The 24829-nt window shown below is 44.0% G+C and overlaps 2 protein-coding genes across 2 annotated transcripts in view; one reads left to right on the top strand and one right to left on the bottom strand.

Annotated features, from left to right (window-relative positions):
• Window positions 1-2763: 2763 nt before the first annotated feature.
• Window positions 2764-13042, bottom strand: polr2a (RNA polymerase II subunit A). Its single transcript, XM_015946940.3, has 29 exons — window positions 12734-13042; window positions 11966-12098; window positions 11743-11879; window positions 11481-11654; window positions 11109-11390; window positions 10852-11013; window positions 10535-10755; window positions 10326-10458; window positions 10119-10243; window positions 9807-10017; window positions 9509-9718; window positions 9270-9438; window positions 9106-9200; window positions 8823-9026; window positions 8528-8750; window positions 8263-8446; window positions 8015-8186; window positions 6780-6885; window positions 6431-6636; window positions 6094-6357; window positions 5807-6014; window positions 5619-5719; window positions 5436-5540; window positions 5171-5353; window positions 4894-5097; window positions 4632-4818; window positions 4443-4556; window positions 4220-4369; window positions 2764-4116 (listed from the first exon to the last, which is right to left on the bottom strand). The coding sequence occupies exons 1-29, from the start codon at window positions 12818-12820 to the stop codon at window positions 2957-2959; spliced, it is 5910 nt and encodes a 1969-aa protein (XP_015802426.1). The 5' UTR covers window positions 12821-13042; the 3' UTR covers window positions 2764-2956.
• Window positions 13043-13555: 513 nt separating this feature from the next.
• Window positions 13556-24829, top strand: part of zbtb4 (zinc finger and BTB domain containing 4) — a 34810-nt gene continuing 23536 nt past the window's right edge. Inside the window, exons 1-3 of the mRNA XM_070546506.1 lie at window positions 13556-14406; window positions 15371-15735; window positions 16294-16383. The gene's annotated coding sequence lies outside the window, so the exon portion shown is untranslated. The remainder of the gene's footprint in view (window positions 14407-15370; window positions 15736-16293; window positions 16384-24829) is intronic.

The raw sequence follows: 24829 nt of genomic DNA on the forward strand, positions 1-24829 counted from the left end.
ATACCACGGGCTAATACTGGTATTAACCCTTTGATGCATGAATTATGAAATCTTCAGCCATGATTTTTTTAACAATTTTTTTCATTCAACTTTAGGTGTGAATGAAACAAATTTCAACAAATATTTTTTGTAAAATTTTATAATTTACAAATAATTTATTACAGGTCCACCTTAGTGGACCACGTGCATTCTGAACATGAAATATGTTGGCTTGACTTACTGAAGTCCAAATGGAGGGGCTCAAATACAATAAAGTCTTCAACAGCTGTGCTTAATAGCAAAAACAAATAAATAACAATTTTGAGTACCTGTCCACTGTAGTGACCATTATGCATCAAAGGGTTAAATAATATATCAAGTTATTGGTGCCAGTTTTTAATTCTTTCAGTGGCTCAACTTTCACATGCTTCTCCAAAACCGAATATCTTGATACAGTGATCCCTCGCTACTTCGCGGTTCGTTTATCGCGGATTCACGACTTCGCGGAATTTTTCTTTGGATCCTTATTCAAGGGAATTTCGCCGATTTGCGGTATTTTTCTATGCGAAATATCAAGAAATTCCTGTTTTTTTTTTCATCATAAAATGCACTTAAAAAAAATATTCTAACATTTTAATATTAGTGCCTGATTTAGATTAAGTGTTCTGTACATTAAAGGGTGGTTTGTTAACAGTACTATGTAAAGGGAGGGTTTTAAAAGTCAGAATACGTACCTGTTAAATACTGTAAATATGGTGTCCCTACTTAGCGGATTTTCACCTATCGCGGCCAGGTCTGGAACGCATCTACCGCGATAAACGAGGGATCACTGTATTTGGTTTCTTTTACACAAATTAAAAAATTAATTACACAAATTCAAAATTAAACCGAACTTATGCATGATATGTAAATGACCTAAGGCCCACATACATCAATGTGTTTATATCAACATCAGAAATTATGATACGGGAATAAAAGCCAGTATCCAACATCCCTACGTACAACATCCATCCACATGTTAGAAATTCAAACTCGAGCACATATAGTAAAACTTTTATTCATTTTTTCCAAGTCAAAAACAAACAGAACAGATACAGAGAATGAGATAATGACTGGATTTCTATACAGTGGTAACTTTTAAGTTAGACCTTCCTTAAGTAAGACTGGTGAAGCCTTTCCTCAGCTTGAAACCCTGCATCGCCTTCGGATTCACACACAACACACAATCATACATTCATTCAACCCCAGGAGTCCTTTTTGCGCTGAATTTACCAAACAGTTGCAACGAGCACAGCTGGATGCAAAGACAAGAGAACAAAATCCAACCAGGCCTGTGGCCCAAGTCCGCCGCGTTAGGTGCAATGACCAACACAAACTGATGTCGAGGGCTGTTTTCTTTCCCAGTCTGAACCAAATAAGCAGTTTCCTTACAATAAATCAAATAGTTTTAAGATTTTTCTGAACCTAAAAGATTAGTGGGACTCCTCGTGTGAGCCGGGAGTGGCCCAGCCTCCCTGTGGTCACCACAGGTTTGCACGGATAGAAAAATACGAGAAAACACGGATCCTTAGAGCTGGTGGATGAAGAGATAGGAAACGCTGCAACCATAACTGATAACGCAAGCAAGTATATTGGAACTTTTATGAGGAAGGAAGTTCACACTAATGTAGTGGGTAAGGTTGTTTTTCTTAAAGAGAAATGTCAGAATCGTCTCTGGACAATCTAAAAAAACCAAAAGTTAAAACTAACGGCTTCAGTTCAGTGTAAAGACGTCTTTTGCGTTCATCAACTGAAGCGAGTGAAGCATGGCAAAGAAATAAAAGCCGTCCGTTTGGTCCGCTGTCTCTTCATCCACGGTATTTGAAAAGTAAACCTCCAAACGGAGCTACGAAATCATCAAAAAAATCAGGTTTTCTCCTTTATATTCATATTTAATTGTAGTTCACTTTCTTAAATAAACCGAATAGTCACAATAAATGTGCGTACACTTGAAACTACCTGAAATGGAACAAAGATTAGCTAAATGTAGGAGGGATGTTCAACAGCACGTGCTACTCGTGAAAAACAAAAGTCAAAGTAGCAAAAACTAGTTCTCCCCATCCCATTTCCTCCGAGTCAAAACCAACAACAGAGCAATAATTCTCTTGTTAGAAATCTGAAGTTCCCCGTTTCCGGGGCCGATTATCATTTACAAGTCTCTAAAACGATAAGAGGATGCTGGTGGGTGTTTTCATGACATCTTTCAGGTTTATGGGGAGTAGAGGTGGAAGAGGATGGACAACAGCTGAATACTTCTCTTCCAACCCTGCTTCTCCCTTCTTAAACGTGTGCAGATGATACAAAGCTTTTCTTACGACGCTATGAATCAAAATCACATTTATGCACCAAAAAAAAAAAAAAAGAAAATTTCCAAAACTGGCAGCGACTATTTTTCCAAAAGCAGACAAAACTCTAACAAACATCTCTGAAATATTCAGTAAACAAAGCCTGAACCTTAGCAGATTTGTATTTTTTTTGATGGTTTATGTTTTTGTGATGAATACGATCTTCTCTGCACGCCGTCCGGCGACGACGACACAGAGAGGGGGCGAGCGGCTGGATGCAGGACGCTAAGAGTTAAAAAGGGTCTTTTTCCAGACTCTTCAATACATTTTTTTTAATCTTCCTCTCTTCATTTTCTCTGATTCTCAGTTTCGCTTCAACTCCCCGTCTTAAAAAGAAAAAACACTATTTCAGAAGGCAACCCCCCCCCCCCCCCCGGTCAGGCAGTTCGAGTTCGTTTTTCTTACAGAACAGTTCTGAACATTTCTGGGGAAATAAACGCAGGAAGTGGGGGGAGGCGGCTCCTGGAGATTCACCCGCTCGTAGAAAAAAAGATCACAGTTAAAAGGCACCGCCACCTCCAGCTGGTTAAAGACGCCGTCTTTCAGTGGGGCGGCGCTCTCCTCAGCTGCCTCTCCTCCTCCTTGGGGGCTCATCAGTTGTTCTCCTCATCGCTCTCGTCGCTGTCGTCGGGGCTGATGGCCGGGCTGTACGTGGGGGAGGTGGGGCTGTAGCCTGGGGAGGTGGGGCTGTAGGTGGAGCCTTTGGGGCTCGTCGGAGAGTACGTGGGAGATGTGGGGGAGTACTTAGGCGAAGTTGGGGAGTAAGTTGGGGAGGTGGGGGAGTACTTGGGACTGGTGGGGGTGTAGGTAGGAGAGGTGGGAGAGTAAGTGGGGGAGGTGGGGCTGTATTTGGGAGTTGTTGGTGAGTAGGTGGGAGAAGTGGGGGAGTATTTCGGTGACGTCGGGGAGTATTTTGGTGAGGTGGGGGAATATTTGGGGGAGGTGGGGGTGTACTCGGGAGAGCTGGGGCTGTAGGAGGGAGACGTTGGGGTGTACTTGGGTGAGGTTGGGGAGTAAGAGGGGGAGCTGGGGCTGTATGACGGCGAGCTCGGTGTGTAGGTTGGAGACTGGGGGGTATAGCGTGGACTGGAAGGGGAGTAGGACGGAGAAGTGGGGGAGTACGAGGGAGAGGTGGGGGAGTAGTTTGGGCTGGTCGGGGTGTAGTTCGGAGAGGTGGGGGAATAAGAGGGCGACGTAGGGGAGTATGAGGGTGAGGTAGGGGAGTAACTGGGGGACGTCGGGGTGTAGTTTGGCGACGTGGGGCTGTAGCTTGGGCTGGTCGGCGAGTATGAGGGGGACGTGGGGGAGTAGGAGGGGGAGGTGGGCGAATAGGAGGGAGACGTGGGAGAGTAAGAAGGAGAGGTAGGCGAGTATGAGGGGGAGGTGGGGGAGTAGCTTGGCGACGTTGGGCTGTAGCTTGGCGACGTTGGGCTGTAACTCGGAGAGGTGGGGGAGTAGGAGGGGGAGGTGGGGGAGTAACTAGGCGAGGTAGGGGAGTAAGACGGAGATGTTGGGGAGTAAGAAGGAGACGTGGGTGAGTACGAAGGAGAGGTTGGGGAGTAACTGGGTGAGGTGGGGGAGTAGGAAGGAGACGTGGGACTGTAATTGGGGCTGGTGGGAGAGTAAGAGGGGGAGGTGGGGGAGTAAGAAGGTGATGTCGGGGAGTAGCCCGGGCTTTGGGGGGTGTAGCCCCCCGGAGACCGAGGCTCGTAGGCGGGGGAGGTAGGTGAGTAGTTTGGTGACATGGGTCCACCTGAAGGAGAAAAACCAGAACCTTAACACAGCAAACCAGCTTCTCCAGTGGAACCAGTTCCAGACTCTGACTGGGAAGGACTGAAGTTCTGTTCTGGTCTAACCTGGTGAAGGGATGTAGGGACTGGCAGGTCCTGGAGATCCGGGAGACCCGGGCGTAGGAGACCAGGCTGGGGAGTACCCTGGAGAGAAGCCGCTAGCATCTGATGCTGCGCTGGGGGAGAAGCCTGCTGCTCCGGGGGTCATGCCGCTTCCTAGGGGACAAAAAGACAGAACGTCAGAGACGGAACGTTAGGAGAACACCGTAAAGTGGGTGTTGGAGCTCACCAACACTGGGGGACCAGGCGCCGTAGGCCGGGGTAGCCCCTGTGTTCCACGGAGTCATGGCAGGAGACATGCTGCTCATCGGACTTGGCACAGAACCGAAGAACATTCCAGTGGCTGAGGACAGAAAACACGGTTTATGAATCTGACGGAGCGCACCAACACGTCTTCACCACATCCGTGTCTGCTTACGCCCAGCCACGCTGATGCCAGGGATGTTGGTCGGGATCTCCATGCCGTATTTGCATTTCTCAGCATCCAGCAGCAGGTCGAAGCAGCCCGTTCCCGCAGGGGCGAGCTGACCTAGCATGATGTTCTCAGACACGCCCTTCATCGGGTCACACTCCCCATGGGAGGAAGCCTCCATCAGCACGTCCACCTGGAAAACAACAAACACGGTTCTAGGCGTGCTGGAAAGAACTACGGCTGGACTCTTCAGATGGACGTTCTGTACCGTCTCCTCAAAAGAACACTTCATGAGCGGCCCCGTGTCCTGCCGGTTGATGCCGTGACGCGTGATGGCCATCAGGTGACCGCGGCAGGTCATTGTGTCGCAGAGCAGAGCCAAATGACGGTAGTTGACGTAGGAACCGTCAAAGGAGATGACATGATACAACTCCCTCTCCAGAGCCTTGCGCACAGCTTCAATCCCCAAAACCTGCTCAAAGGACTCGAGATAAGCACCCAACAGAACGGCTGCTGTGAACTTCCAGGTCTGGATGATTCTGTACCGTGAAGATCTCCACAATGTCGTTGGAGGTGGTTCTGACGGGATCCACGTCCTTCTCGCTGAGAACCCTCATGAGGCTCACACCGTCTGTCTCAAGGATCCACTCCTGCAGGGCCTTGAACTCTCCGTCTTCTGTGATGATGATCTTCTTCTTGTTGTCCGTCTGAGGCAGGTGCATGTACACCTGGAGGAGAAGAGCTTAAGCTTCAGCCTGCAGCCACGGACTGGCTTCCTACTTCTGACCTGAAGGTTCCTGCCACCCGTACCTTGCTGATCTGCTCGATGCCCTGCAGGGTCATGTCCGTCAGCATGTTGGACTCTATGCACCTCAGGAACACGTCGTCGTCCATCTTGTCCACCACCTCCTCATCCTGGACAAGCAGAACCGACTTCCATCAAACAACCACCCTCGGCCTTTGTGCATTTGCGTGAAAATGACCCCTACTCACCTCTTGGAACTTGTTCTCGTCACTGTTCATGATTCTAATTCGCAGCACCAGCTTTTCGGCGTTGTCGTCGTTGAAGATGCAGTTCAGATCATCGCCAAAACCTAAAACGCCAAAGAAACCAGCGTCTTCAGAAGACACGGACCTCATTTCAGTCTAAAACTGTGAATTATTATTATTATTAGACTCACCGGCGTTGATCTTCTCTGCGATCTGCTCCATGGTCAGCTTGCGGTCAGTCATGTGTTTGCGGTCCAGCTCGATGCGCAGCAGCCACGGTGAGATGCGAGTCACATCAAAGTCGGGCATCTCGTAGTAGACGTTCACCCACTCCTGGTCCTCGGCCACCACGGTGTTCTGTGGGTTGGGGTCGTAATAGATGGCCGTGTTTGCGGTCACCTGAAAGAGAAGGCTCGTTTGAGTCCCGAGCGTCGGGTTCCTCTTTGATGTGTTGGATGAAATGTAATGAAGGCGGTACTTTTCGCAGCGTGGTGTGCTCCAGCCGACAGAGGATGTCCTTGGCCCTCTCAGCGTCGCGCGCCGCCTGACCCAGCAGGAAAACGGTCAGCGACGGCGTCTTAGGCCTCTTGGAGATGTTGATCAACTCCTTGAGACGAGGCACGCCGAGCGTGACGTTCTTAGCCGACACACCGGCGTAGTGGAAAGTGTTCAGTGTCATCTGAGTGGCCGGCTCTCCCAGGGACTGAGCAGCCAGAGCGCCCACCATTTCACCGGGATGAACCTGAAACACGAAGGAACGCGTCAACTCTCTCATCTTTCAGAACGCAGCTCTACAACACATCGGCCCAACGTACGATGGACTGGTTGAACTTGGTCTCGATCTCTCCCAGCAGCCAATCGAACGCCTCCATGGAGAGCCGGAACTCCTCCGTCATGCGTCTGGAGCAGAGCGTGGAGCGCAGGTGGATGTTAAAGAGCAGCGTGGCGTTCTCCTGGGCCTGTCTACTCAGAGGGTCATCGCCATTCACAATGATCAGCTTCTTACTCAGCTCGTCAACACCTGGGAATGAAGACGCACTTTAGGGAACGCAAACGACCTCAAATAGCGAAGGGGGGTGGGGCTAGGGAGAAACGGTCACTTTCATCCATCACTAAAAGTAAACATCCACAGCTCCTGAACGGGGAAGGAAAACAAGACCTTACCCTCAACCACTCTGAGAGGATTCAGGTCTGTTGGGGTTCGAGGGTTGATTCGAAAGATCTTTTGAGCGTTCCAGATCATCCTGGCCAAGTTACACGGCAGCACCACCTGGAGGTGAGAAGGCACATTGCTGAGGGTGAACGCTACTCGTGATGATTACGGTTTGGGTGTGCTATCAGATCTGTGGATGTTAATCTGACCCTTTAACCCTTAAGCTAGTAGTTTACATTGGCTGCTTCAGCACATCTGTCCTAGCCTAGTGAACTAGACCAAATTCTTGCTTTGCAAAGAATGGTCTAGGCATGCTCCATTGGAACCTCAGCAGCTCCTACCAGGACTCTGGCTAGCCAATCACAGCTCTCTAGAGGGGTTTCAAACACATAAAGAGCTGTGATTGGTCCATAATGGTGGGCCAGTCATAGTGCTCTATCTGCTTAGTGAACAAATCACAGAGCTTTATCTGCTTTGTGGGCCAATCAGGGCACTCTATATGCCTGGTGGGTGGGATGATGCAACAGAGTGAAACAAGAGTATGTCACATTCATTGTCCAGTGGAATGTGGAGATCATTTGAAAGACAACGGTAGAACCCGCCCCACAACCGAGAGCCATCAATGGAGCATGGCCAGACTAAATAATACATTTATTTAGTCTGGCTTGCCAGGCTACATCTGTCCTTGAGCTAGTCATTCATTTAAAAACACTTCTGATGAAAAGGATCCTGCTTGCTTTTAGCACCCCCTAGTGTCCGTTTATAGAAACTAAACTGTCTCCTCGCTGTGCGTTTGGCTTTTTAACACCTTATCTAACAGCTGAAATGTCTCCCAGCGCTCCTAAGAGTCTACAGGAGTGATTTGTCACTAAATTAAACAAATCAGCTGTGTTCGTGACCTAAAACATGCTGAAGCCAGGCAGCAGCAGCTAGTCCCAACAGACTGTGACGTTGCAAGTAGAACATTCTGACCACAGGGGGTGACAGGGGCTGGGTGGCCTTTCATTAACCCTGTAAAGGGTCATTTTAGCACACACTGGCTCAAGAAAATGATTAAAAATATGAAAAGAATCCCTTTAAACCGCACCATCTGAATTTTCTAGCTCGTTCTGACTAAAAGATAAAATTCATGCAAATTCAAGCACACGAGACAAAGCTGCAGCAACGAAGGATTAAGTCTAATCTGACGCCTGCATGTTGTTTTGGATTACCGTGTATGTGTGCCTCTACGGCTGTGAACACACACCTTACTGTCGCCGGTGGGGAAAATAGCTCTCAGGATCTCCCGGTCCTCCTTCATCTTCTCAAACTCCCTCTCCAGGACGCTCTGCACGTGTGCGTTGGTCTGCACGTCCTTCACCACGTCCTCCTGCAGAATCCGCCTCAGAGCGCGCTCGTTGGTGCAATCAAACTTGAACCTAAACAACAGAAACGATGCGGTCAAAAAAACGACCGTCCACTGTGAATGCGGCGAAGGACGCGGGAGCGACTTGCTTCTTCTCGAAGGCCTTGTGCGAGGGCTTCAACGTGGCTAGATTCTGGAACTCTACATTCTCTCCTGCCAGACCGTCCTCGCCGTAGCGGAGCTGGACCACCTGGTTGATGGAGTTTCGCACCGTTGCGTCGTACTTAACCATCACAGACTCCATAGATTTAATGAGACGACGCTGGATGTATCCTAGAGGATGGAAAAAGGACCGCTGACTAACGGGAATCTCAACGAGAGCCTTGGGTCTCGTAGGTTAGAGTCGGAACCGACCTGTCTCGGCCGTTTTTACAGCCGTATCGATCAGACCCTCTCTGCCTCCCATGGCGTGGAAGAAGAACTCTGTGGGCGTGAGTCCAGCCAGGTAGGAGTTCTCCACAAACCCTCTGCTCTCTGGACCGTAGTCATCCTTGATGAAGTGAGGCAGAGTCCGGTGCTTGAAGCCGAACGGGATTCGCTTACCTTCCACGTTCTGCTGGCCCACCACAGCAATAACCTGCAGGAGGAGGATCGACACGTCAGACGAGGTCGTCTTTCCTCAAACCCAAACCGCGAGACCGGGACCGACCTGTGAGATGTTAATCTTGGACCCTTTGGAGCCGGCCACCACCATGGACTTGAAGTTGTTGTACTCGGACAGCGACTTCTGCGCCGAGGATCCCGTTTTGTCTCGAGCGTCGTTGAGGATACGATTGACCTGGTTCTCAAAGGTCTGCCTCAGCGTGTTACCAGGAGTGGGCTCCAGCTCGTTGTTGTGAGCTTTCTCGATGACCTGGCAGCACAAAGCAACAGCACTGTGACTTAAAAGCTTCCTTCTGCGTGGATCAAAGAGCATCAGAACATCTTCCTACTTCTATCACATCCTGTTTGGCTTTCTTGATGGTGTTCTGAATGTCCAGGTAGGTCTTAGCATCGGCAATGGAATCACCGATACCAATGGAATGACCTGTTTCACGAGAGATGGTCAAACAAACACCGCTTCACATTTTACAACCTCTTTATTGTAGATCCCTACCCTCGATGAGCAGCCAATTGTTGACCACCGTCTGGATGTTGGAGTAGAAGAGTCTGGTGATGTCATGGCCCATCTCCAGGTAGGAGATGTGGACGAGGGACCCAGCAGAGGTTCCCAGGGACTTCTTACACAGGATGCCCATGATCAGCTCCCCGTTCTCCACTATCACCTGTGAGGAGGTCCCTCCTTCGGTTAACAGCTCCACAGTCAGGTCTTTAGCTAAAGGGTTTGCTTTGTACCTTGGTGTCGCCGGGGGAGATGTGTTTGTAAGGCCCGCTGTCCTCGTCGTCGGGGTGCGTGCTGTGTGTGCGGATCACATTGATGTGTCCTGGAATGATGAGGCTGAAGACCTGCTTGCCTGTCCACAGAGGGCGGGGCTTGAGGATGGCGGGCTGGGGCATCTTCCCGTCCCAGGTGGAGAGGAACATGAGGAGGTTCATAACTTCACCCTGTTTGAGGAGAGGTCATGTTGACGGCGGTGGAGGATTTAAAAGAGCATCACACACACACACACACGCTGGTGATCTTGGTCCTTACTCTCTCTAGGAAGACGTCTCGTTTGGTGAATTTGCGGACAGCGGTGAGAGTGTCCTGTACGATACCCATGACGGGCCTGTTGGACTGGGGTGTGACAATCATACGTGGCACCATGGCCAGCTCCTGGATCTCTGCCCTCGTCTCCAGGGACTGAGGCAGGTGGAGGTTCATCTCATCGCCGTCAAAGTCGGCGTTGTACGGGGTGGTGACACTGGACAGAGGCAGACATGGAAAAAAAAGGACGCCGCACTTTATGATTATGAACCCAAAAGCTTTAAGAAGACGTCCTGAACGGCTACGGCTCATTGGTACCTGAGGTTGAGCCGAAACGTGGACCACGGCAGGATCCGAACCCTGTGACCCATCATGGACATTTTATGTAGTGTAGGCTGTCGGTTGAAGATGACAATGTCCCCGTCGCACATGTGTCTTTCAACCTAGAACAGAGATTACCCACATCAGACGCGACCTATAGTCACACTTATGCTGCTTGTGAACTAATGTTTTTTTTTAACTTGCCTTGTAGCCGATCTGCAGATGAAGGTCACTTGGTTTGGGGTGAAATCGCAGGTCGATTCTGTCTCCGTTGTCGCGAATGATGTATTTGGCTCCAGGGTACTGGCTGTTCCCTCTTCGCACCAGCTCTTGCAATCTAACACATGTTATAATGTATTAGAACAAATAAAATAAACAAAATAACGTTCCGCAGAGCAGCGGTTCTGACGCACCTGTCGATATTAAAGGGGGTGACGATCTCAGGGAAGGTCATGTTGGCCGCGATGGAGCGAGGCACACCTACTTGGTCGATTTGCAGGTTGGGGTCTGGGGTGATGACAGTTCTGGCTGAGAAGTCCACACGTTTACCCATCAGGTTACCTCGTACCCTTCCTTCCTTTCCTTTTAGACGCTGCTTTAAGGATTTGAGAGGGCGACCGGACTTTTGCATGGCCTGAGGAGGAAAAAAAAAAAAAAAAAAAAAACGGTTGACACGGAGCACCAAGCTAGTGAGTCTGGACACACACACTCTCAATGAGCACAAACACACCCTTGGCAGGCCCGGCAATTCGTTGTCGACCATTGTGGCCACGTGAAACTGAAGTAGCTTCACATCCTCGGCGATCACGTGAGCGGCTGCACCGCTCTGCTCGTTGCGTTTCAGCTGATTGTTGATCTTGACGATGTCGGCTAACTTATGGGTCAAGTCGTCCTATAAAACAGAGGCTGGTTCATTAGCTACAGAGGTTCCACCAAGCCTAAGGTAGGATATGAGAACGTGGTCGCAGAGGGATTGTGAGGACACACCTGGTTGCGAGCAGATCCCTGCATGACCACAGCAGGCCTCACAGCCAGCGGAGGCACAGGCAACACAGTGACAATCATCCACTCTGGTCGGGCAAACTTGGGGTCCATGCCCAAGATGATGTCTTCTTCATCTGAGATACGCTTGAAGATTTCGTGCACGCGCTCAGGACTTAGCAGGATCTTCTTCTCCTGCGAGTCCTCGTTAACATGCTTCCACTCGGCGTACAGCTCCAGGCCGGAGCGTCTGATGCGAGGCTGGTAGCGCCCACAGCCACCATGGCCCTACGAGGAGATAAAAGTACGTGGAGCTAAAATTTAAATACCAGAAGCGAAAAGACATAAAATCAAGGGAGAAAAAAACTAGACACATACCTTTTCCTTGGTGATGTCCTCCTCAGTCTCCTGCTGCTCCATTCCAAATTTGTTGTCCATCTCCTCACCTCCTTCACATATGTTTTTGCCTTTGCACAGCTCGTAAACATGAGTCAGTCGCTTCCTTGGCTGCCCTTTAGACTTCACCAGGATTTCTTTGATCTTGGGATTGTTCTAGAAAGAAAAGAAAATTAAATTAAATCGAAACAAGAATATTTAAACAGTAAAAACGTGTTTTTCTGCATCAATAACTGGGACTCACTGCATCCACCAACAACTTGGAGCAAAAGAAGCAGACGCATCGAAGGATCTTCATTATCTTCGATATAAACCCGACATGGAAGACTGGTTTTGCCAGCTCTATGTGCCCAAAGTGACCCGGGCATTCTGTCATGTTGCCTGAAAGAACAAACACAATGTAAATAATTCAAACTAATTTCTATCAATAAATGCTTGCCAAAAAAAAAAAGTCTTCTGTACATTACCTGCACATGTTTGACATCTACCAGTGCGTTCTATCACCCCTTGCCTTGGATCCATAAGGCCACCAAGTTTAGGACGTCCTCCCTCTGTGGTTTCAGGGTACTTTATTCCCCCTTCAGTGACCGACATGCGTTTCTGAAAAACACATAACGAGTTCTAAATCACAGCGTTTATCAATAAAATACACATTTAAGGTAAATATTTGTGATAATCTTGAAAATATCAACTTCCTTCAAACATCAGCATTTTAATGTAAAAAATATGGCTTAAATTTGTAAAGAGATTTATATGCAGCAAACGAGTTTAATATATAGGATGAGCTTATATAAACTAAAAATATAAGCATAAATTCTATAAATAAAGAGAATCAGTGTTTAGAAGATAAAGTTTCCGGCTTTATTTATTCAGAGTGCGGAAAAACGGATCACATGTACAGTGAAATCAGCAGTGAAAACATAAAATATCCATGATTAAAATTAGAACTCTCGCTTACAAGTGGAACTATGTGTTACTCTGAATTGTCAAGAAGGGAGTTCAATTCATTTGATTGCAAGGATAGTTTTAAATCGTGTTGTGCTTCGAGTTCTTCAAACTTCCTGTAACATGCTAGTTAGCTAGGCTAGGCTAACAGCAACCGTTGCAAGTTGTCAACAGACCCGTGTATTTGCTATGAATGCCAAATTACTCCACCAGAAGACTAAGTGTATAAGTAACGTGCCATCCGTTAGACTGTAAACTGTTAAAACCCCATCCCAAAACAGAAAACCTACAAGTTCATCTGGGCTGATGATGCCGAACTGAACTCTCTTGATCGTGCGCAATGGGCATGCGCTGTCGCCGGAGGGCGGTCCGTGCATCTTGTCTATTCAAAGAGACGCGTCCTTCTTCGGCACGCCGCTTTGTGAGCAGGAACAGCCTTTAAACTGCCACCACGACTCTGGTCAGGCCGCCAACGGTGACCGGAATATCTCCAAAGGCGATATTCCAGGGACCTCTGTTGCCGGTTGCCTTCGGAGCGGAGTTATTATATTTTGTTCCTACATAGACTCAATGCTAACTGCTCCCTCCCCTTTTTCGATTTACACACTGGAGCGCTCTAAGCGCTACTGAGCGTTTAGAAGCCCAACGTTTGCTTATATAGACTGGGAGCTCACTACAGGGTTACCCACTCCAAAAGACAGGGCCTGCCTCTTCGGAAGGTGGGACATGTAACTTCGTAGTAAAACGCTCATTGGCCATTCAAGACAACTGTGTGAATAATTTACTTGAGCGCACGTACAGCCAATCAGAGGGCACGTTTATTTCTTCTACCAATTAAAATTGAAGGCGGGTGTTGACTTATTCGTATCCTTTACTGATTGGTTTCATTTTAAGAGAATAGGCGGTTCTTAGCATAATTTGCATACAAACTGTACATATTCAATAAAATGCTGCTGATTGGTCGTCTTTTTTGTTAATATTTATTAGTGCAAAACAGATATCCAATGGCTTTAACGGAATCAACCTCATTGAAATAATTTACCGAAAACCCACCCAGTTTCCGATTTTTGCCGAGGAGGACCGATGTAACTTTCTTCCCTCAGAGCAAAAATAAAAAAAAATCCCTGCGCTCTTGTTCGTCGCGCTCTGGATCAGCCTGGGCTCTAAGTAAAGAGCCTCAGAGCTAAGGCCTGTTAATGTCTTTGTTGAAACTTAGAGTAAACGGTGAAACATGTATTAATTTCGTCGCAAAACATTGTAAAATGGATTATTTTCGAAGCCATTTGAAGAATTTACTGACTTCTGGAATTTTCGTGGAGCGCTGTTTTTCATCTCTGGGACTTAATCGCGAGCACCGGACTCAAGTGCGAAGGATGACCGACTGCCGGACTGGATTTTCGGCATACCCCCACGGGAAATTCCGGGGGAAGCCATGATTGTTCATTTAACGCTTGTTTCTTCTCAGGACTGGCTCATTTTGACATATACATGACGTGTATTGGATTTTTGTCATATTGCAGTGTTCGCTTGTTGTCGGGATTTAGATAATTTTGTTAAAATTTCAGTTTTTGTCGTAGGCCTCGCTTCGAAAGCGACTGAAACGCACCGGTGTTGGCGGCTGAGTAACATTGTTTTCGTCGCGCCCTGATTTTATTTGCTCAGAATTGTTTTTTTGTTCACTCGTTTATAATGTCCTTGCTAATAATTTTCACAGATTCTCAACGTTTTGTCTTCTAGCATTAGCTATTACTTTCTAAATGTTTACTCCATATATTACGGGATTTAAAGCTACATGTTGACATTACTGTAACCGCTCAGTAGCATTTATTACTGTTATATAACCTATTAAAACCTTTATTTGGCGCTAGTTTGCATCAGAGCTACAGCATTCGTGTCGGATGAGCCTCGATGGTCAGCAATTGTGTTAAACCGTACGCGCCGCCTTGTACCTCTGCTTTAATGGGTGAGTTCATTTGAACTTCGTAGGAGATGTGTGTGGATTAAAATAGGCAAACATTTGTGCTTTAAATGAAGTTTTTTAGTCGTTTCTGAGGCTAAAAACGAGTAGCTCTTCTCTGTTAGCGTCCAATATGGCGGCGTTGGGCGATATGCTTCTTGTTGTGAACGAGGAAAGATGGAGTCTGGAATATTCTCGCTGGCCGACTTGAGCTGCTAGACTTACTGTTATTCTTTTATCATGCTCGGTGACTAATTAAAACGGCGTAATGGTCTAGATTGTAACTTTTAAACGAATACTTAGTTGCTGAATGACGTCTATATAGGGCTACGTAAAACGATTATAGCTCTTCCCGGCGTTTTAAAGACTTGAAGCCATTTTGTTAGCTTGCTGCGTTCATATTTTCTGTTTTTGGAGAGATAATGGCGCTGTTATGTCCTAGTCTCAAATAAATGAAAGTTTTCCGTTTATTATCATTAAAACGGGCCAAAACTTCTAACTAACTCGCTGTTAAAGTTTTATTATTACATTTAAGTCTTTTGTGTGTTATGCAACATATTGTGTTAGAGTAAAGGTGACAGGCAGCTGCCTCCACCTCCATGTGAAAAGCTTAAACCTGTGTTAAAGGTAAGCTATTTTCTGTCAAAGCTGTCCGTTAAAGCTTTTGACTCCATTGTGCCTTTTTGTCTTCATCTTCCCTCCAGGAAGCGGAACTACAAGCTAAATTATAATTAAATCACATGTTTAATGACCTAAATGTTAATAAAGTGCCATAAAGTCATTAAGAAAACTGTTGTTACACTGTAATTAATGCTTTTGTTTAATAAAAACACTGAACCAACATGTTGGACTATGTGTTTTGTGGCTGTATGTGCTAAATTGATTGTTAGGACATCAACATGCATGCTACAAAATCATCTAAATGACAGCTTCTACTGGTGTGATCTTTGTGTTCTCTTCTTTTGGTCAGGTTCATCAGGAAAAAAGCATCGACCAAATCTCAGAGGTCAGATAGAAATCACATCTGCAGTGTCCAGAAGTGTTCAGGGTATAGTCACGTTTACAGGGCCACAGGGTGAGGAATGCAGAGAGCAGTGTGTGTAACAGTAAATCACTTTGTTCACCATGTGCCATGCTATACCATGAGTATACAAAGGATTCCTTATTGACCGGTTGGCTCCCTCCTCTGGCTTGTAGTGTGAACAACCAGCTCTGCACAGAAGATCTTGCACAACCACATTATGTGTGTGCAAAACTGCCAGACGGCGGCGGCTGTCAGACGTGCTCCCTCTACTGCTTCAGGGGTCTTGGTGCAAAGAGACAGGATGGTGTCAGGTTTGTAGTTGAGAGCCTTTTCATGTAGAGGCCAAATCATTTATTAATTGACTGAATTTACATGGTTTTTTCTGCTTATTTGATTAATAAATTATATTTTGCATATTTTCTTTATTTTTAAATCTTTCAATTGAAGTAATAAATACAAACACATTCTGGTGTAAATGTAGTTGCTAAAACATGCTTAATAAGGAGTAAATCGAACAGAAGTGTCAATAAATATGAATAATATTTTTAAAATTTACATTTTTTGTGTTTTTTTAAAACATGAAGCAGCTTCTACCTGATTATGTAATTTATGACCTAAAGAAACTCAACTAAAATGTTTAAACAAGAGCTAATCATTACCTAAGATAATCTCACTCTTAATAGTTGTATTATGATGCCTCAAATGAATTCAAAAAGTGTAAAAGGAAAAAAGTGGGAGTAGGCATTCGCTTTAATGTTGAACTGCTTGTTTTCTAGAGGAACGGTTTCATTTGAAAAGGTGAAGATTCACATATGTAGGGGGAGCTCTTGCCTGGTGGTGTCAGCCTGATGGTGAGTGTGTGTTTTCAGGGTCTGGTGAGGAGTCAGGAGGAGGGGCTGTTTTGTAGCACAATGAAGGAGTCGGAACACCAGGGAGGAGAGAGACAGATGCAGCGTCTGGTAGGAGGAGCAGATTTTAATTTTTTTATGTGATTCATTCAAACCCAAAAGGTCCAAACTTAAACTTTGCTCTTCTAGGCGTTAGAGGAACAGACAACACCCTCATTTCTCCTAACTGAAATAGGAGTTCTGCTAAAAATATCAAAAAATCAATGCATACATATTTTTAAGTTGAGGTCCAGGCTGCTGTTATGGAATAAAAAGAAGTGACGCAGGCGTGATGTTCTGAGAGCTGATTGGAACGGGCCGACCCATTTCTGCCTGCGAGAGAATGTCCTGTTCCTTTGGTGTTTGTTTTGGCTGATGTTAGCCTCTGCCAGGCGTCTTCATCTTCCTTTCATCCTTCCCCCTTCAACGGCCAAACTCCCTTTGAAGCTCCTCTTTTTTCACCAGTTTTTTTTTTTTTTGTTTAGGAGCTTCGTTTACGGAAGCTAAGAGGAATGTCACATCGGGATCCGATCCAAAGGATTCGTCTGATTTGATTGGAGATCTTTCCTTTTGTTCGAGTCCTTTCAACCACTTCCTGGAAGAGTGTGGGTGCTAAATTAATTTCTCCTGATCCAATCTCACACTTCAATCAGCTTAGTGCTAATCTTGGACTCGTACAGTGCAGCCTGCTCTGGTCTGGACTGAGCCGAAGCTGTCCAGTACTCTTTTTTTTCCAAGGTTTTGACCCCTGGCGCTGTCGTTCCCACTCCCCTATGTCATGCGTCGCCCTTTTTTCCACTTCCATTCTCTCCTTGCTCATTAAGCTTTTGGGACGCTTCTGTTTTAAGCGTGTTATTGTGAATGAACTTGGCGTATTTCTCTTTGCTTATTCAAATCCTGTCACTTGATTGCTTTTCTCTGGAGAGCTCTAACTATCGTACGTTCTTCTCCTTTCCTCTCATAAAGTCTCAATGTGCTTAGCGACTCCTTGATGATCTAAAAAATTCTCCTGGAAAAAACATGTCATACCTCGGGCCGTGTGCACACATAGCCGAGATTTTGTAAAACCAAAAATCCTTCCCTGCCTATGTTTGAAAAACACTTGGCACACCGGCTCATTTCTAGCTAAAAAAAATAAATAAATAAATCCAGTGCATTTTGAAACGCATGCCAAGCCTGTAGGTGGCAGTAGTTCCCCAAATTGTCACTGTCTTTTGCTGAAAAACATTCCTTGGGTGTGGAATAACAGTCTGTAACAGTGACCTTGGCCTCTTGTCTCCTACGTAGTGCGGTAATCGAGCTTGTAGAAACAGGCAGTGGGGTTGCAAAACCTTAACCCCTTTTTTCACGTCCATGAGCAAACTCTGACAACGGCGAATTCGCAAATATCCCATTTAGTCTAAGTTTTCGAAAAAATCTTTTGGTGCCATTTCTCTCCACTTTCGTGGGAATGACCGGCCTTATGGTAGGAAAAAAGCCTTTGTGTTGTGGGAAACCCAGCTATGTGTGTACAGGGTCTCAGAATCTCTTTGCATTTTATTTCCCATTTTTCTCCTCGAGGCCTGTTCCCATCACTGTCCTTTTTCCTGTGCTATTTAATAAAGAGACGCGCTGAAAAGCGGAGTTGTTTACTGTGCCTTCAAACTACAGGCTGTCTAGAAACAGGAAGTACCATAGCCTCAAAGCACAGCAGCCACTTCCTCCTCCTCCTCCTCCTCCTCGCTATGCAGCAGCTCCAGCAAAACAACCCTCATGCTTATCAGAGAATTATGCACCCCTCCCTCTCCTCTGCCCATCCTCCTGAATGGTGCACATGCACAGCAAGCTTTTCAGCCCTCCACCGTGTCCCGTGTCGCTTTCTTCTATTCTCTTATGTCTGCAGTCTCCCCTTGCCAATACAGCATGCCTGAGTAGCTGATCGGAGATGAAGGAGCTAATTAAGTTGATTTAGCTCTCTCTCTCTCTCTCTCTCTCTCTCTCTCTCTCTCTCTCTCCCCTCTCTCTCTCTCTCTCAAAGGCAGTGGAAAAACCAGCCATCCAACCCTCCTCCTCCATCACAGCATATCAACATAACACCCCTCCCAGATGATTTTCCACCTATCCTCTCTAGTCTCCTTTGGCAGCATCCAAACTCTAAACCTTCCCTTCCTATTCTTTCTCTGTTTTCTTTCCCGTTACGCAACCATACTCTGTCATCTGCTTGGTGAGCGTTAACTCTTTCTTCAAATTCGTCCAAGGCGTCACATTCAAACATCTCTTCCCAACTCAGGGGCATTCTGTGTGGTTTTGTGTCGCAGCGCTCACACAAACATGTTTGTTGGAGCTCGGTGCACTCGCTTTGGCGGGTCTAAAAATGGGTCATTTTTGTGTCATTTGAAACTTTGATAGATCCGCCCATCGAGTTGTTTCAGACAGGCGTCTAAACGTGTCGAAACACGACTCATTCATCACACTTTTAAGTGATTTTGCATCCTAATTCAAGGTAAAAGTATGACATTGCACAAAGTTACAAAAAAACAGATATAGTAGGATAATAATTAAAAAATAAAACAAAACATGAGTTATGCATCTTTTTTAATAAATAAAATACATATTAGGATTAGTACTTTCATCATCAAACCTGCAAGATTCAGCCCAATACGAGTCTACTGCTAACTGGTGGAGTAGGTTGTAAGAATAGGAAAGAATAGAAAATCCCTCTATTGTACCTCAGTGGGGAAATTACATTCATTCATTCATTATAGGAGCAAAAAAAAAAAAAGATTGTAAAACACATCAAATACAGAGTAAACAACAAGAAAACAACACAGGAGCACTTAAAAGATTAAAAAAACTCAAAGATTAAAAATACAAAAAGGCACATTTTATTCATTTACTGGTGTTTCAATCCAACTTTATTTAAAAAGCACCTTAAAAAACACAAAAAGCTCTAAATAAAAATAATACATGACCTAAAATGATACAGTAAAACCAAAAAATTCACAGAAATCAATGTGGTGCTTTAAAGGCAAAGAGATGGATTTTGAGTGCAGATATACATTGTTATTTAAAAACACAATAAAACTTAACATTTTTATATTAACATTGGATAAGAAACACCACCATTTAAAATATAGAACAAAAAGGTGATTCCTGGTTTTACATGACTGAATTAAGTTGTCCGATGCTCTAAATAGACCAGGCTTGTGTACAAATGAGTTGGCGACCCCACATCCCAAATGCACAGAGTCTGATTTTTTATTTTTTTAAACAGTTTTTGTGCAATTTTCTACTTTTTATGATTAAAAACATTTGACAGTTTATGAAAAGATTGTGCAATTTACCAGAAAAAAACAAGTATTAAGTAGAGTGTTCTTCATGCTGAAGCTGGTGCACAGATTTGGTTTTCTCTGAGCTGCTGCCGTGATGTACGGTTCTGTAAACAGAGGAGTATTAGCTGTAGACATGCTCCAGCACGCTCATCCCCTCCCCCTCTTCTACTGATGCTTCATCAAATTACGCAACGTACCACCCCTGTGTTTGTAAGACAATGCTGTATCATTAAACACTCTTTTATTACCCTGAAACATCTGGGGTGCTCTTTTGTCCGTGCACCAGCAGAAAGCTTTACTTCTGCAGGTCCGTGCTTTTGTTTTCTAATCCGTGCAGGCCGCAGACATAAAACTTGTTGCGCTGGGTTGCTGAGAAGCCGCTACTTCCTCTTTAAGAAGCCGCTGACATCTGAACTCATTGAACGCTCTTTAACCCTCTTATGACCATAATTATAACAGGGCCGCCTGGTATTTTCTTAATCTTATGGCTGTAAAATTGTAATAAAAAGTTTGTGTGTGTAACTCTTCTCCTTTTTTCAGAACAACCTCAGCTTTCAGTGTGTGGTTTGTATTTAGAATTAATTTATATTAAAGCCTTTAAAATATCAGCTTAAAGGTGAAAAAAGCACAAAATGGATTTGAATTTTTTACATTTATTACTGAACAGGAACTTCTAAATTACTGGGCAAACAATTTAAACTTTGAACTGTAATGCATCTATTCTTAAAAAAGTGTGAGCCTCGGTATCTTTTTAGCAGTTTTTAAGACCATTTATTTTTGTAAACTTTCAGACGTTTTTATTTATTTTAGCAAATAGTTGAGGGTTGTTCAAATAAAAAAATAAAGACGGAACAAACATTCATACCCTGGTTCACCGGAGATCTGTCCTTCTTCGTGGTCACTGTCTTCAGACATAAGCCTTCTGGGACACCTCATGGATCGTGTTGATTTTCTTTGAGGCATTTCCATAATTTCATGCTGGTTTTTATGCTGATTATCTTCCCCGTTCCGTTATCCGCTTTCACCGCGCCGCTGCGCTGTACAGCAGGATTTCCCCTCATAGCGATATTTTCCATAACTGATTGCTTGATGCTATAGATCGTTGGAAAGCTGCTTTTATGTACTTTAGGAACCAAACTTTTGAATCTGATTAGCCATTCAAAAGTTATAAAACGGAGCATTTTGGACGACAAACTCAGCACGTCTCTGAATCTGTGTTGTGATTCGTTGCGCTCAAGACAGGGAATCCCGGTGGCTACCGTAATGTATTGTATATGCGCGAAAGCCCCATTTTTAATCTTTTCAGCAATTTTGGAATTTTACAGATATCTTGAATGGTTCAGGAATTATGGTAATGAGAAGTGCGCATGTCCAATCCTGTCGGCGGCGACAGGTTGCTAATAAGAGGGTTAAGTTCCCTCTTTGATCTCAGTCCAAGTCAGCTGGAGAGCAAGTTAGTAATCTTTTTTTATTATTATTTATATATTTTTTTGAGATGACTGAAGATGTTTACAAACACTCCTTGGGATCTAATCACGCAGGTGTCCATGTAAGCAAGAACACATCCTAAAAGTAAGGAGAAACACACACTACTCTGTTTCTGATTCTCTTTATTCATCACACCACACATAAGCATCACGCAAAATATCTGACGTGTGACATTTATCAGAATGAACCCACACACACAAACATATCAAAGCCCCTTTGCTCTGAATCTAAAACAGTCTGAATGCTGGTGTGACTGCATTTTGTGAGCTGTCAGTGTTAGTGAACTTCACCATCCTTGTCGTAATCTATGGAGGATGAATCCTGCCAGAAATGACAATGCATAAATGAATGAGGAAATAAAACTTTAAGCTAATAGTGTTTAGAAATGAACTTGGGGCTGTTTACTTGTTGGCAATGTGGAAGTTTATATGAATGGGGTTTACACAGATGTGATTATTCTCTTATTAATGAAGCATTCTCGGCTTATTGAAATAGTCCCTTATGAAATGAGAACAATTATTGTAACGTTTTCTCTTGTCACCTACAAACCGATCGATAAAGTTGCGAATGTAATCTTCACTTTCTCACCAAAGTAAAACATGATTCTGTGTCCAATTAGAAAAGTAATATAGAGGCATAGTTGATTGAATACACCAGGGCTGGGCGATATGGCCTAAAATCAGTATCACGACATATTGAGGATTTCATATCGATAACGATAAATGGACGATAACTACAGGTGTGCGCAGAAACAAAAGTTGTCCACTAGTTGTGTATTACATTGAGTCACATTTTTACGTGACTCAAGATGGTACCGCTTCTTAAAGGCACGAGTGCTGCCAACCTACACACATCTTTTCATTTTTTTATTAGCAAACTTATTGACATGAAAAAAATAATCACGATAAAAGTCAGATATTTCGATAACGATACATTTTTTATTTATTGCCCAGCCCTACGATACACACTTCCAGCCCGGTGTGCATGTCTGACACTGGCTACATATTTTCCGGGGATAGCAACATTGGCATCTTATTAGGTCCGGTAATCATGTTGATTTTTGACCAGCTCTGTCCTTTCCGACAATGTTAATGAGGCGCATGATTACCGCAGTGGCTCTAAAGATAATCTTACCAGATATTCGTTCCGTGTGTGGTGTGTTTAAAGTGACCTGATCTGCTCGAAAGAAATGTGTTGGAATTTCTGGCTCCAATTTCTAAAGACAAACTAACAAGCTGCCTGTTGAATATGATGTGTAGCATGCTCCTCTTCCGCCATGTTTGTTTACCCATAGTCACATTTTATCCAAGGAGCAGCCCTAGGTTCTCAAGACCTGAAGCCAACACGAAAGTGGCAAAAATTGCAGTTCCACCTTCATCCGCCAGGGTCTGGCAGCAGAAGAGAGCAAATCCTCATTGACTCCCATGTTAAAAATGCCAATTTCACAGCTGAGATAAACATGTTTACAGCCTGGTTCAAAAAACTATTTTAGGTTTAATAGATCTAGTTTACATTCATGACAACTCTGAGAGGGATTAATTTATTTGAAATGCTTCTGTTTCAGTGTAATGTAAGGCTTAAAATTCTGACTAATTATGTCTCCGTCTTTGTTGGTTTTTAAAACAACCAAAAACATTTCTAATAAAGTTTTGGTATCAAGAGTTTTATTATAGCAGAAGCTATAACGTTCCAGCTGTGAGAATAAAACTGTAAGATTTTCTTCAGCATTCAGACATAAATTCTGATTGCTTCACAGCCGGATAGGACACGGTAAAAAAAGAAAAAGAAACGCCCCACCTCATTAGCATGTGTGAGGAAAAGTAGAAATAAAAACATGCATTAATGAATAAACGTGGAAATACATAATTACAAGTTATTTTTTTTCCTTATTTAAAAAAATGTTAATTTTCAATTTTATTTCCTCATGTATTTATTTATTGTTAGTTTTGGCAGGGTCAGTGCTCCATAGAATTCAAGATGGCTGACTCAGACAGCTGTTTTACTGGAACACAGTCCGGTGGACAGTACAGAGAAGGCTTCAGCTCTGAATCATATATTATTAAATCGACTCACGGGAGTTTCAGCACAAAATAAAAGTAGGAAATCTTCCAAAAATCCAACATGTTCTTCTCTGAAACTGTTTTACCATCAGCAAGATTTTATCTTGTCAGCACTGGAGGGATGTTACCTTTAACTCCACCTGGGTTCACTATCTCCTCTGCCCAGTCACCGTTTTCTAGGTCCAAACGTCTTTTGTTGTCCATTTTTCTTTGTGGGATTCTGGTAGTTTGTCTTAAAGCAGCCGGCTGTTTCTTCTTCTCTGATATAATTGAGCGGAGAACCTCTCACACCAGTGGTGTTCTGTTGCAAAACTTTAAAAAGGCATATTAAATGAAGCTTCTGGTCATGCTTAATTTTTACGATTGCATGAAGGTAATTAAGTACAATTTGTGAAAAATGTGTTAATTTTGTCCTTATTTTCCTCAAAAGTTTCACAAAGCAAACCCAAAGATTGTCTGAATAGGCAAATGTAGAGTAATTTTAAAAGTTTGAAATATTGTTAATATCAATATTCTGAAACCTGTTTACATATCAGTTCTAATAGAGCACCTGTAAGATTATTTAAAAGTTAGGACTTCAGAGATCACCTATTTTCCATCACCAGCTTCAACAGTGATCATTGGTCCCATCAACATCATTAACTTCAGCAATCTGTGTGTCACTATCCAGAATTTAACTTCCAATAAGAGACCTGTTTTATTTTGGGAAATTTTGGGTTTTTTAAACGCTCTAAGCACAGCCATGAACAAAAACAACAGAAAATCTCAGGAACAAAGGTAACTCTGGTGATCATACTGTATGGTAAACTATAAACTCACAATCCTGATAGGTTGTAATTTATCCAGCCAGCATAGGCACAATAATTCACTTGATGAGAAGCTTTGAAAGTTGAAGCAAAACTAGAAAAATAAACCAACTCACTAAATGACAAACCTCTCAGATTTTCTGCCACCTACTGCTGTGTTTGCTCAGAGTCCTGCAGTAGAGAAATGATGTTTAGTCTGCACCGTATCCCTGCATTTAGAGCACATACAAATGTAAAACTCAAATCCAGAACATTTTGAATCTAAGGTGTAGTAAGTTCTACAAATGACACGTGTAATCCAAAAGTTGCTGTTTTTAATTATGTATTTGTGAAGCCCTTTACTGCCACCAATCAACACCGACAATGCACATAATATCATAACGGAACACGAAGCAATAATGATAATACTCATTGGATTGAGAGATCTGACAACTTATGCAATGCCTAAAATCAGATCAAAAGACAGGTAGACCTAAAACACCTAAACATATAGTGCACATGTAACACATAAACAAACATGACATGTTATGACAGGGAAACAAATGGGAAAGGTGACCCTGCTGCATCTAAATAGAAGTCCAAAACCCTTGTCGCTTTACACTTTAACATCAACAAAATTAGGCAATAAAGCATGCAGAGCACTACAAAAGGTAAAAAAAAGTGAGGACACTAAAAACTCTTAACAAATCTGTAATATCACTTTAAAACTCCAAATCGAAGGACGCCTGATATCCAGTGGGAGCATATTCCACCGTTTAGGCGCCAGAACCAAGAACACTTTTTCCTCGTGACCTGTGCTTAGATCTTGGAATAACCAACAAGTCTTTGTCAGAGGAGCAGATAAAATTAAGAA

The sequence above is a fragment of the Nothobranchius furzeri genome, chromosome 2 (genome assembly GCF_043380555.1).
Source record: "Nothobranchius furzeri strain GRZ-AD chromosome 2, NfurGRZ-RIMD1, whole genome shotgun sequence".
NCBI lineage: Eukaryota > Metazoa > Chordata > Actinopteri > Cyprinodontiformes > Nothobranchiidae > Nothobranchius > Nothobranchius furzeri.

Excerpts from the sequence above, each read along its gene's own strand:
- polr2a (XM_015946940.3), bottom strand. The coding sequence starts at position 12,820 with ATGCACGGACCGCCCTCCGGCGACAGCGCATGCCCATTGCGCACGATC. Across the intron at positions 11,391-11,480 it reads AGGACATCACCAAGGAAAAG|GGCCATGGTGGCTGTGGGCG; the intron begins GTATGTGTCTAG and ends ATCTCCTCGTAG. Across the intron at positions 10,756-10,851 it reads AATTGCCGGGCCTGCCAAGG|GCCATGCAAAAGTCCGGTCG; the intron begins GTGTGTTTGTGC and ends TTTCCTCCTCAG.